The sequence below is a fragment of the Mobula birostris genome, chromosome 24 (assembly GCF_030028105.1).
Source record: "Mobula birostris isolate sMobBir1 chromosome 24, sMobBir1.hap1, whole genome shotgun sequence".
NCBI classification, from domain to species: Eukaryota; Metazoa; Chordata; class Chondrichthyes; order Myliobatiformes; family Myliobatidae; genus Mobula; species Mobula birostris.
Window position 1 is genome coordinate 38,007,607 of NC_092393.1, and position 12,794 is coordinate 38,020,400.

At 42.7% G+C, this 12,794-nt stretch overlaps 1 protein-coding gene across 1 annotated transcript in view; it reads right to left on the reverse strand.

The window, feature by feature from the left end:
• kif19 (kinesin family member 19) overlaps positions 1 to 12,794 on the reverse strand; it is a 204,057-nt gene that overhangs the window by 89,457 nt on the left and 101,806 nt on the right. Inside the window, exon 3 of the mRNA XM_072241976.1 lies at positions 3,393 to 3,503. Coding sequence (XP_072098077.1) covers positions 3,393 to 3,503 — 111 coding nt within the window. The remainder of the gene's footprint in view (positions 1 to 3,392; positions 3,504 to 12,794) is intronic.

Below are 12,794 nucleotides of genomic sequence, written 5' to 3' on the forward strand. Positions count from 1 at the left end.
AAAACTGCTCATCTTTTAAGTTCTTTTCAGAAAATTCCATTATCTTTTACAGTCATTTGTCAGTTCCTTCTGAACATCATCAACCACGGAACTATAAAAAAATTCTCCAATTGGTTAACCTGGTCTGGATCTCAAAGGTGAAAGAGTCAAGGGAAAGTATGGATACCCTGAACATACTACACTGTAAAGTCAAATGATTTATCCAGTCAGACATACCAAAGTTACTCTCACGTCATTGGACCTCTCGTTAATGAAATAGAGTTACATTTTTTTCTTGGTGAGATGTTATCTTTATCAGTAATTACTTAGATATAATAAGTATCTAATTTCTTCCTTCAATTTTTAACATTCACAAAGGATGTGACTTCTACCACAAAACATTCATTATGATATTCATTTTCTAACATATGATGCAGCACCTAATAAGATCACAGCCAGCCTCCCCTCGTCGCTGGATCCGCTACAGTTTGTTTATCGTCCAAATCGCTCTACGGAGGACGCAATATCCACCACACTGCGCACAGTTCTCTCTCACTTGGACAACAAAGACACTTATGCCAGAATCCTGTACATTGATTTCAGTTCAGCGTTCAATACCATCATCCCGCAGAGACTAGTGGAGAAACTGTCGCTGCTTGGCCTTAGCACTGCCATGTGTCGCTGGATTCTGGATTTCTTGACAGACAGATCACAGTCAGTCCGTGTTGGCAGGAACATCTCTGACTCCATCACGCTGAGCACTGGATCCCCACAAGGCTGTGTGCTTAGCCCATTGCTGTTTACACTGCTAACACATGACTGTGCAGCCAGATTCAAGGAGAACCTGATCATTAAATTTGCTGATGATACCACAGTGGTGGGGCTCATCAGCAAAAATGATGAAACAATGTACAGGGAGGAGGTCAAACACCTAGAGAGCTGGTGCAGGGATAACAACTTGATGCTTAATGTCACCAAAACCAAGGAGATGATCGTCGATTTCAGACAGTCTCAGCCTGAGCACACACCCCTCAGCATCAGCGGCTCCACAGTGGAGAGAGTGGAAAACATCATTTCCTTGGGGTGCAGATCTCGGACAATCTCACTTGGTCCAGGAACACCACTGGGATTGGTGAAACGGGCCCAGCAGAAATTGCACTTTCTGAGGAAGCTTAAACAAGCATCACTCCCCACTAACATCTTAACTACATTCTACAGAGGCGTGGTTGAGAGTGTGCTGACCTTTTGCATCACAACCTGGTACTCCAGCTGCGGTGCTGTCAACAAAAAAGCCTTGCAGAGGGTGGTTAGGGGAGCAGAGAAGGTCATTGGGGTCTCCCTACCTTCTGTCCAAGACCTCTTTCAGAGTCGATGCCTCCAGAAGACATGGTACATCATTAAAGACCCCTCACACCCTCTCCATGAACCGTTTGTTCTTCTGCCATCAGGAAAACATTACAGGAGCATCAAAACTAAAACCACAAGGCTACTAAACAGCTTCCTCCCACAGGCAGTCAGACTGCTAAATAGCTGCTCTACCTGACTCTGCTTTGGACACTTTTAACTTGCACTGGACACTTATAACTTGATTTTAACTGACATGTGGCTGTTGTGTTTTACTATTTATTGTTATGTTTATTATTTAGTGTTGCGTTTGTTATGTTATGATTGCACTGCTTCTGAGAAACGCTGTCTCATTCTGCCCTGCAGAGTTGATGTACGGTTAGAATGCCAATAAAGTTTTTTGAATCTTGAATCTTGAATCTTGAAAGAGCAAGTAGAGAATTTATGGAGAAAAGTTAACATTTGTAAATCTATGATGAAAAATGTGAAATAGGGTGAAAGCTACAGATACACAAAGAGTGACCTGGATATACCTAAAAACATTGTGAATGTGTAGAATGTCAGAGCGTCCAGGCCCCCTGCAGAATTGTTGGCGAACCCCTGTACACGCCAAGGTGCAACTGATGAGCAAATGATTGAAGTAAGTAGATATTCTGAGTTCAGCTATTCAGTAATTTAATTACACAAAGATAGGTCAACTGCTCTGACCACTGACACTATTATTGCAGGATTTTCAATGAAAGATCTGTTTTTCTTTGCATGTTTGGAAGCCTCCCTCTATCACAATAAAATGCAAATTGGATTCCTGCTGCAGAAAGAAATACCAGGACGTTGGTACAAGCCAAAGCCCACGTGAAATGATGTTGTTAAATAAAAATCAATAAAAATACTAGAAATATTCTGCAAGTCAGAGAACACAGTGAACAGAGGCAGAGTTTTAAGTTTTGCTAGAAAATGGCATTGTGCATGTAGAATAAGAGGTGTATACAGTATGGACAAAGGTACAAGGGAAATAGTTGAGTGTTCAGTGATAAAATCACTTTTTGTTCCTGATCCAGTATTCTGGATTATCTCTAGATCTGCACCACAGAATCACTTTTTGTTCCTGATCCAGTATTCTAGATTATCTCTAGATCTGCACCACAGAAACCACTAATTTGATTATACCTCCTTGTTTGACCCAAGTCAATTAATCACCAATGGACAATGTGGTATATTATTTACTAGAGCCTCCGAAAGGTATTTTAGCTTTAGATGCTTTTGATTTTGAGCTTTCTACTGGACGTACTCACTTTGAATTTTATTAGTACTATAACACCTTCTGTAAAAATGTTCCTTCAGTAATTAAGAAGAAAGGGTGGTTAAAGAGGCATATGGTGTATTAGCCTTCATTAGTCGGGGGACTGAGTTCAAGAGCTGTGAGGTAATGTTGTAGCTCTATAAAGCTCTGATTTCACCATACTTGGGAGTATTGTGTCTAGGTGTGGTCGCCTCATTATAGGAAGGATGTAGAAGCTTTAGAGAGGGTGCAGAAGAGATTTGCCAGGATATTGCTTGCATTAGAGAACATGTCTTGTGAAGATAAGTTAAGCAAGCTAGGGCTTTTCTCTTTGGAAAGGAGGGTGAGAGTGATTTGATAGAGGTATATAGATACAGATTGTACAGATTGAGTCGACAGCCAGAGACTTTTTCCCAGGGCAGAAATGGTAATAAATAGGGGTATCATTTTAAGATGTTGCAAGAATATCAGAACTAGTTTTTTTTGTTACACAGAGAGTGGGGGAGGCATGGAATGTGCTGCCAGGGGCAGTGGTAGAGGCAGATACATAAGGTGGGCACATGGACAAAAGAAAAATAGAGGGCTATATGGGCGGGAAGGGTTAGATTGATCTTGGAGTAGGTTAAAAGGTCAGCACAACATTGTGGGCTAAAGAGCCTGCACTGTTCTATGTAATTCTTAACCATGACGGACATCAATACCACAACTTCATTAATGGCAGAAGGCTAAAAATGGACCCAGCATGTAAGTGAGGTTTGACCAAGACGTTGTGCAACAATACATGTCTTACCTGTGTTGCGGTATAATTGAAGGCCACATCAAACATGTATGATTTCTCTCGAGAGCGGTTGGCTCGCAGTATGTCATCGGGATCTTCCATTGGATCCATCAGTACCACCATCTATATAGGAGTGATATGCAAATGTGAATGAGAACCAATTGCTACTGAGCTCTTTCAATAACCCACAATTCAGCCAGCAGTCTATAAAATGCTCATCCGGACAAGTTCACTGCATTTAATGTAGAAAAAGGAGAGATCATTCAAGTTGATTGAAAAAAAATAGGAGGGTGTGGAATGCTTTTAAATGGAAACCCTTTCTATTGCAAGTACCAGTAAATAGGATCTGTACAGATGGGCACTTGATGGTTAGCACTGACAAAGTGGGCCAACAGGCCTGTGTTTGACTCTATACAGTGAATAGTAAGGTAATTAGTATTCAGAGGAACTTGAGCAACACACACAGAATGTTGGAGGAACTCAGCAGGCCAGGCAGCATCTATGAAGAAAAGTACAGTCAACGTTTTGGGCTGAGACCCTTCAGCAGGACTCAAAGGACCCTGTGTGTCCTTGTATATAAATCACTGTGAGTTAACGAGCAGGTTCAACAAGTAATTAGGAAGGCACAGTATTCTGGTTGGAGAATAAATTATTTACAAATAATGCAATGGAGTATCATGGATAAAAAAATGGGTTCATATCACATGCATAGAGGAATGTTAAACATTTAAGCATTCATCTGCTTTCAATGACAGCATTACTACACATTGTTCCTTTGACCCCGTTACAAAGGTTTATTTCCCTATACGGGAAATAAATTAATACAAGGCTGAAATCATTGCTAAAAATGTACTGAGTCTGCAAAGCATTCACTGCGAGCTTAATATTGTGCTCTTGGATGTTCCTGGCTCAATGCCTCTGTCTTGGGTTTTTCAGTCTACTATATGCTTATTGATTATTAATGCCATGCCTCACATTTCAGTGCAGATGTTCAACACTCTAACCTCGATTGTATAGTTTTCTTACCTGTTATTCCATGATAAGGGAAGCTCAAATTGCGTTTATACACTAAAAGTAGTTAATTCACAGAAATGAACAGATAAACATAAACATCCCATGTCACGCTGCAGGAGAAGCTCAAAAAATTCAAACTTAGTCATTTATTAAGTAAAAAGCACTCCATATTCATATTCCATGAATCAACAAGGGCAGAGGCAGGAATGACTGAAGACACCTGCTAATGTCTATTCCACAAAATTTCAGTCATTCCACAAAATGAGATTGAAAGGCATTTCAAAGATACTGAACTGAAATCTGCAGATATCCAAACAAGAAAAGATAACTCCTGTGGGAATGACATTTGCAACAGTGAAATACAACAGCCAATAAGCCACATTGGTCTTGTACGTGGTAGAAACAGGAGGGTCGTGAATGGCTGAGACATCTACAGTATTACTCGATTGCAAATCCATCCACCATTTGCAAGCACATACCCTGTAATAGAGTCTACTGAAAAGGTACTACGTGATGCCACAGCAGTATTCGGGGATGGCTTTGAAAAACTCAAACGTAACAAGGAAAAAATAATGTTAAATGAAAATGCCATACCCAAGTTTTACAAGGTCTGTCCAATTCCTTGTACCATTTGTGATAAAGTAGTCAGTGAGCTAGATCGCATGGAGTCTGATGGAATTCTTTCCAAGGTTGAGTGGAGCTCATGGGCAATGCCAGTGGCTCCAGTATTCAAGAAGAATGGGTCTGTCAGGATCTGTGGTGATTATAAGTGTAAGGGGGTTTCGTCTCTTATGTTACTGTGTAGGCTAATTAAAATGGCTTCTTTGTTATGTTATACTTGGGAATGCTTCGTTATGTTAAACGCTGAGAAAGTTTTGCGCTAGCAGCTTGTTTTGGTTTAGAGTGTGATAAGAATAAGTTAAGAACCAATTGGGATAGTTGTTATGTTTTTGGTGTATTTGAAGATACTGTATGCGCGGGGTTTTGGGGTAGAAGGTGGGAGAGAGCGAGACAGAGGATGGACCAGGTGCTCTGATGTCCGCTAACAGGGTCGGACCCTGAGGAGGGCGTTCGGCGAGGAGACGGAGACGGACTCGTGTGGAGCATCCGGTTGACCACCGTTGTTGGTCCCAAGCGGCCGCTTGAGGTGGTCCGAGGGGTCGCAGGGTGGATAAGAAGGGTCCTGAGCTCCAACTATTTGTGCACAAAGAGATTGAACTTTGATAAGTGTGTCGCCTTTTATTTTCCTTTTATGTTTTGTTCTCTATTAATTATATAGTTCCAGTAATATCTATAAACTGTAAATCATTTAATCGTATCTGGTGTATTGTCTGTTATTTGGGCCGGGTGGGGTACATCACACAACTTCCACACAAACGGATTACCCAGTTTGGCGGGGCGGAGGGCTGTTTCCCTAGACGACAGCGAGCCAAGCGACCCTGAGGTTGGCCAGGGGGGCTACATAAGGTCAACATCAACACACTACTGAAAATAGATCAATACCCTCGGAACAGGATAGAAGACATCTTTGCAAAGCTTTCTGGAGGAAAACACTTCAGCAAAGTGGGTTTAGCAGCGGCCTGACTATAGATGCAGATGGAAAAGTCCAAAGTGTTCCTCACCATAAACACTCACAAAGGGATTTATTGCTATAATACGCTTATTTTTATAGTAGCATCTGCATCTGCACTTCGGCTGAAAGCAATGATCCAGGTGCTACAAGGCTGCCCAGGCAAGCAGTGTTACCGAAATGACATTATTGTTACCAGTAAGGATGACAAGTTATATCTCCAAAATCTCAAGACAGTGCTAAAAAAGATTAGAAGATTATGGGCTCAGAGCATGACATAACAAGTGTGAATTTTTTAAACCAAACATCACTTTCTGTGGTCACACCATTGACACACAAGTGTGTCAAGAAAATTCAAGCAATGGTGGATGCCTCCAGGCCAAAGGACATGTCACAGATTGGTCCTGTTTAGGATTTGTCAAAAAAGCAATATGGCTTACACCAGAAGTGAACGGTAAACTAATTAATATGATATTGAACACTGGCTCGGCTGTTTCAGTCATTCCACTAAAAGAGTTTGAATGCCATTTCAAAGACACTGAACTGAAGCCTTCTGATATCCAACTAAGAACTTAAACTGGAGAAAAGATAACAGCTGTGGGAATGACATTTGTAACAGTGAAACACAACAACTAGCAAGTCATATTGAGCTTGAATGGCCAACACTGTTGGGACGTGAGTGGATGAGGCAACTACAATTTGATTGGAGATCCATCCATATTTGCACGCCACATCCCCTGTAATAGAGTCAACTGAAAGTGAATTAAGAAAGGCACTGGATAATGCCACAACCTTCTGCATGCTGTACACTATAAACTGTTGCCCAACAGAGGGCAAACAGGTATGGGTGCCTCTGGTTGTGAAGCATTTTGGACCAAGGAAGGATCATGCTGTTCTGAGAAATTGTGAAAGTGATAAAAACAGTGGTCTGACTACAACAGTTTTTGTAGGCAACATATCTGAGAAACATTCTGATATGTTAGTCAGGCAGTTACTTATAAAATGTTGCTTGGTTTTAGGGGGAAGAGAATTCAGGGAGGTTCAGGAAGGTTGCAAGTATTTGGTTTTTGTTAGTATAAAGAACCAGAATCTACTCTGTATGCATTAAGGTTATTGCATGAACTTCAAGTGGGAGACAAAAAACTGCTTGTAAAAGTAGATGCAAAGATCAAAGTCCAGCTGGATGAATGCAAAGCCACAAAGAAAGGAGTCAAAGGAAATAGGAAAACAGATGATGTTGTGAATGAGGAAACCAAGAGGCGAGATCAGATCGTAAAGGGAGCAATTGAAGGATTAAGAAGAGAATACTCCAGTGGACTAAATGGACTCTCCAAAGATCAAGATTTGCAAACTAGAAAAGAGGATCAAGAAGAACGGTGTCCCGAGCTGTCAGAATCACTTCCTGTAGTCTCAGGGTCAACGCCTACAACCATCATGGCGGACGCCCCAGAACCCGAGATTGTTTTCACAGCCACAATTCTCACTTGCCAAGCAGAATGACCTCCCTTGTCAGGAAATACATTATACCACATGAGTAAGATTAAACCTTTAGGCCTGAATGGGACAATTTAAAATGTACTCTGCTGTGGATAGTCGAGACGCATTCTCTGTCGAGTTGGAGTTTATATCTAAGCAGGGAAGAATGCTGGTATTTAATATTTCAGTAATATTTGAGTGGTCTTGTAAATAAGTTGTTTGTATAAATATTTCATTACAGGTTATCTGTAAAAATACATTAATTGCATACATCGTCACGCTACCACATGATACGTGAGTGCCTCGCTTGAAGTAAACACGAAGTTAGGATCATATTTTGGACTCCCATCTTTTCCTTTTAATTCGTTTAATGTTTTAGAGTTACAAAACATAACAAAATGTGTGGGTTTCAAGCTTTGTCTTGCAATCACGCTTTTTGTTCTGTCCACTATGCACAAAGTGAGTGGCACTCAATCACATGAAAGCTGTTTGTAGAAAAGATGCTGAAAGATTTCAGAGTAAGGTGTTCCCTAAAATTGAAATTTCTTCAAAGAAGCCTTACTGATGGGAACATACTGTACTTTCAAACTGCATTTACTGTATTTGTTTTTCATTGCCCTGGGGACACACATCAACTCGCCTCAGATTTATTCTTTCATGTTTACTCTGAATTATCAGCAGCTGTAGAGGATGTGGCAAACAGAACAAACCCCAGTTTATCTTTTATTTGAGAAAGCAATGGCTGAAGGCCTGATTCAGTTGGTTCATCCTCACAGTGAGTGGCTCATTTTTTTGGCTGAATAGATGCAAGTAATTATTTCTATCATGTTCAATGCCTAGCATCTGAGAACACAATATAGTGCACAGCAATTTCTCAGACATTATCTTTAAAGTTCCACCCTCCAAATCTTATTAATGTCTTAAGCTTCTTCATCATCAGAACTGGTTTGGAAAAAGACCTATTCATCACACTATTCTGCTTTCACCCTATTAGCAGTAACTCTTCCCCTCGATAACGACTGGGTTTCCATCAAAATTGATATCCAATACATAATAGACAGACAGTTCTGCATTCTATGTAATCTATCTATGACGAATAGAGTGTGACGAATCCTTTGCAGACACTGCTGATGGTGCCATAACTGCAGGCACTGAGAATAACCTTCAGTTTGATTAGGATCTTTTGCACTACTTGCCAAAGCCAGAGCTTATCAAACAAATTCTCACTCAGTTTTGAGAAGAGACAAGGGGCTCTCTCAGCCTATCTGAGGCCCTGCACATGACCTACCATCAACTACAACTGAGAGATAAACTTTGGGGACAGTTAAGCACTTCCGTTACCTCAAAGTACCATCATCAGCTGTGAGATTCAGCTCAAAGTCCTGTGCTAAATACTTCCATTAGTAAACTGCTCTGATGCCTTTTCAGTGATCAAGATCTATGGAAGAACACAAAAAAATCCAAGTCTACCTTGCAGTTGTCATTCCTACCTTCCTCAATGATAACAGCAGAAGCTGCAGACACAAGACACAGGAGCTGGAGAGATATCTTCCGCAATGTTTCCCCAACACCTAAAGGAGTTAGAGAAAGGATTGCTGCACCAATGCCAATGTTACCAGCGTTGAGGTAATGAAGCTCATATGACAACACCTCTGGACCTGGTATTGTCTGTGGAAGCCAGAATTTAACCTCCACACACAAACCCTTGCTCCCACCTCACAGATGGCCACAGATAACCCAGGGCCACAGATCATTTAGTTATCAAAATAAACACCACAAAGATGTGCTGAAAGCGCAGTTCAAGTCGATGGGTGTAGACCTCACAACCAGATCGGAGCATGCGATCAATTGGCTCCAGTGGCATCTGCATTGAAAAATATTTAAAATTGATTCCTTGTTCTTTTCTGATTCAGCAGCAAGAGGTATTTGAAAACAAAGGATACATTGTACACAGGTTAAAGATTGTATGGAATTACTTTATTAGAACAGCAAGAAAGAAAAACGGTTAATAAAGTAGTAAAAGAGACAAAATTATACTTAACAGCAAATCACTAAGCCAGACTACACAATTTACTGCTGAAGGGAACCACAGGTGTCTAATAGCGTTACTAGTGTCTGTCTCTCCCTCCCACTCAATGTTCTTGTCTCTGTCTTTAGCTCTTTGTACTAGTCACAACCCAGCCTAATTGTCAATTATGCCAGGGCCCACTCTGAGGAGAATAACTCCATCCTTGAAGCTAGAGGGAAAGAAAGAGTGAGAGGGAAAGAACAGCTGACCTGTGGGGAAGATTATAGTTCCAGAATGGGACTGCTGAATCATCTTGCAGTCTGTAAGTGGGACAAATCGAGGGATCTCCAATGTCAAATGTTATTAGCAAAATAGAATTCCAACTGGTAGACAACGTAACTCGCTGAAAACATTATCTGCCTTCTATCACGGTAACTTAGCTCTTTGGGAACCTTGCTGGATTTATAATGATATCATCACTGTACCATTTGAATAATGCAGTCTCTTATTACTTGGAGGCACCAGAAACAGGTCAAGTGTTGATGAGCATGATGACTGGTTGATTGCCAGGATTTCAGAAACAATTTTGGCTGCAGTGAAACTCCCTTGGCTGAGGACAATAACATTAATTCTATTCAACCTATCACAGTATCAGATGCAAAGCAAGGCAATTACATCCCCCTGTAGAAGATGCAGACACATACAAAAACTTGACTTCATAAAGTAAATTACTTTTCCTAATTTTTAAATTATGACTAAAAGGCATATTGTCCTTGTGGAATTGAATTTGTTCATTGTGTAACCAGTGCAGGCAGGTTCTGGACCTCTTTAAGGCAGGCAGTCCGACAAGGTAGTACAAAGTTATAACAAATTTTTTTAACAAGTTTTGTTAAGAACACTACACATAGAGAGGCAAGTCAGATTTCACATAAAATACAGCTCCTGAGTTATCATCAGACCAAATAAAGTGCAATAAAGTGTGTTAGGCAAAGCTACTACACCAGTATAATAAAGCGCATCAGTGGCTCAAGGTTACATGGAGACTTAAGGCTAACCATACAAATACCACAGACTCAAGTTAAGCAAAATTCGTTAAATAAAGTCGAAAGCAGTGACTCACATAAAGACCTTCACCATCCTGCAATGTAAAAAAGGAGCTGCACAGATGACACAGCTCACATGGGTACATATGGTCACCAAAATAAATCAGCTAAAAGGATTAGCAATGTTGCTACTTACCTTCCCTTATAAACTAGAAAATGGCCCAAGCATATGTGGGAGCACGATTTTAAGGCTACCTGGGGAGGATGGTCCCCTGCTATTTTCCCTCCCGCCGGAAACTACAGCCACAAGTCTCTTTTCCACCTGGCCACATTCACCACCGCCCCCCCCCCCCCCAATACTAATCAGTGTCCCACTGATACTCATTTACACTACTGCTGACTGCAAATCTTATTATGAAGCCCTCCCTATAAGTACTACAAAGGCCCCAATGCACTAACTAATGCAGCCCCACTTTCTCCAATTTCGCAACAGATGACAGACCGCGGTAAGTTGAATGGGTTGGAATGGACAGTAGCAGTGGTCTGCGTTGGTCTCGGGGGGGGGGGGGGTGATCACTGGGGAGCCTTTGCTCGGACTCTGAGAAGTCCTGCTGCTTCTGCCCAAAGCTCCAGAGCTCTCATATTCTTCCAGTTGGCGAGCACTGAGCTATTACCTGCCATATGTTCTTCTGGCCCATAGGGAGCCCGGAGACCCACCACACTCTCAGTGCCTGTCTCCTCTTCATTGCTCTCTGGCTCAGTAGCGACTCGCTCAGGTGCACGATTCTCTGGTTACCCACTGACCTTAACTCCAGGGTCGCATAGCTGAAATTCAGAGCAGTGGAGTTGTCGAGGGGGCCGTGAGGAATCCACTGATATTACTGTGTACACTGGTTTACCAGGGCTCAGCTGGGGAATGGAAAGCCAGAGATCTTCAATCTTGTGGCGGCCTGTGTATTGCCGATTCTGCACATACACTAGCTGTCCTGGGCACAGCTCTGCATCCGTTATGGGGTGCCTGGACATGCTGGCACCAGGACTCTGCTACCTTTCCCAGCTGTTGGACAGCCTAGCCATAGGCCACATGCAATAGGTCCTGGTGCTGCTGAATCCACTCCTCCATCCCCCCTCCAATGTCGTCCCCTTCAGCCCCCCAGTATGACATCTAGAAGTATGTTGGGTGTCCGTCCGAAGAGGAGAAAATATGGAGAATACCCAATGCTTTCATGCTCCGTAGTGTTATAGGCAAAGACAAGCTCAGGCACCTAACTCCACCCATTTCTTCTTCTTCTGAGGGGAAAGGGTGCAAATGAGGTCACGGAGCATCGAGTTAAACCATTCACATTGCCCATCGCCCTGCTGGTGATAATGGAGTTGACCTGCTCTTCCAGACACTATAAAGTTTATGCAGGGCTGGACCACTTCAACTTCTGAACACCTCTTTTGCAGTGAATCTGAGTTGGCACTCCACATGGCTGAATCCAGTGCCTCACCTAGCATTTGGTTACAATGGCAGGCCGCTGATCATGTGTTGGCACAGCGACAGTCAATCTGGAGAATACACCTGTCAAAGACAGCACATTCTCCTACCCATCTGACAATGGCTCAGGCACTGAGAAGTCCATTGCCACCACTTCCAATGGTCTGGAGCTGCCCATTGATGTTACTACTTTGGGTTGTGGGGCCTTAGACACAATGCATCTCTTGCAGGGCTTGCAGAACTTCTCCACATCACAAAGCATGCGGCACCAGTACCATGGCCCACTCACCAATTTGAACGTTCTCTCCACCCCCTGGTGTCCATGGCCCCTGTGCATTTGGGTCATCATGTGCTCCTGCAGGGTCGGATGGAAGGACGAGTTGCCTCTGGCTGCCCTCTCTTTGATGATGCAAAACCCCTGCACAGTCCAACACTCAATTCCACTGCTGCAGCAGTTCCAGCGTTGGTGGCTCCTCCGTCCGCATTGTTACTCTCCCCTGGCCCAATACCTAGGGAAGGCTGAGATAACCGGATCAGCCCATTGAAGAGTGGCCAGGGATTCTCTGCTGTAGGTGGGGAAGCTACTGGTGGCCAAGGAGTCTAGACCTAGGATCGTCACTTACTCTTCATTGACTGCCACCAGACAATGGGCTGAGGGGGTGCCATAAACATCAGGAAGGTGGTCCGTGGCCAAACCTTCAGAACAGATGGGCCCCGAGTCCTGCCTTTACAGGGCATCTGCGGCTGCATTCTGACAGCCAGGATGAGAGATAATCTGGAAGTAAATCGGGTGAGCTCTGCTACCTGGCACTGCTCCATAACC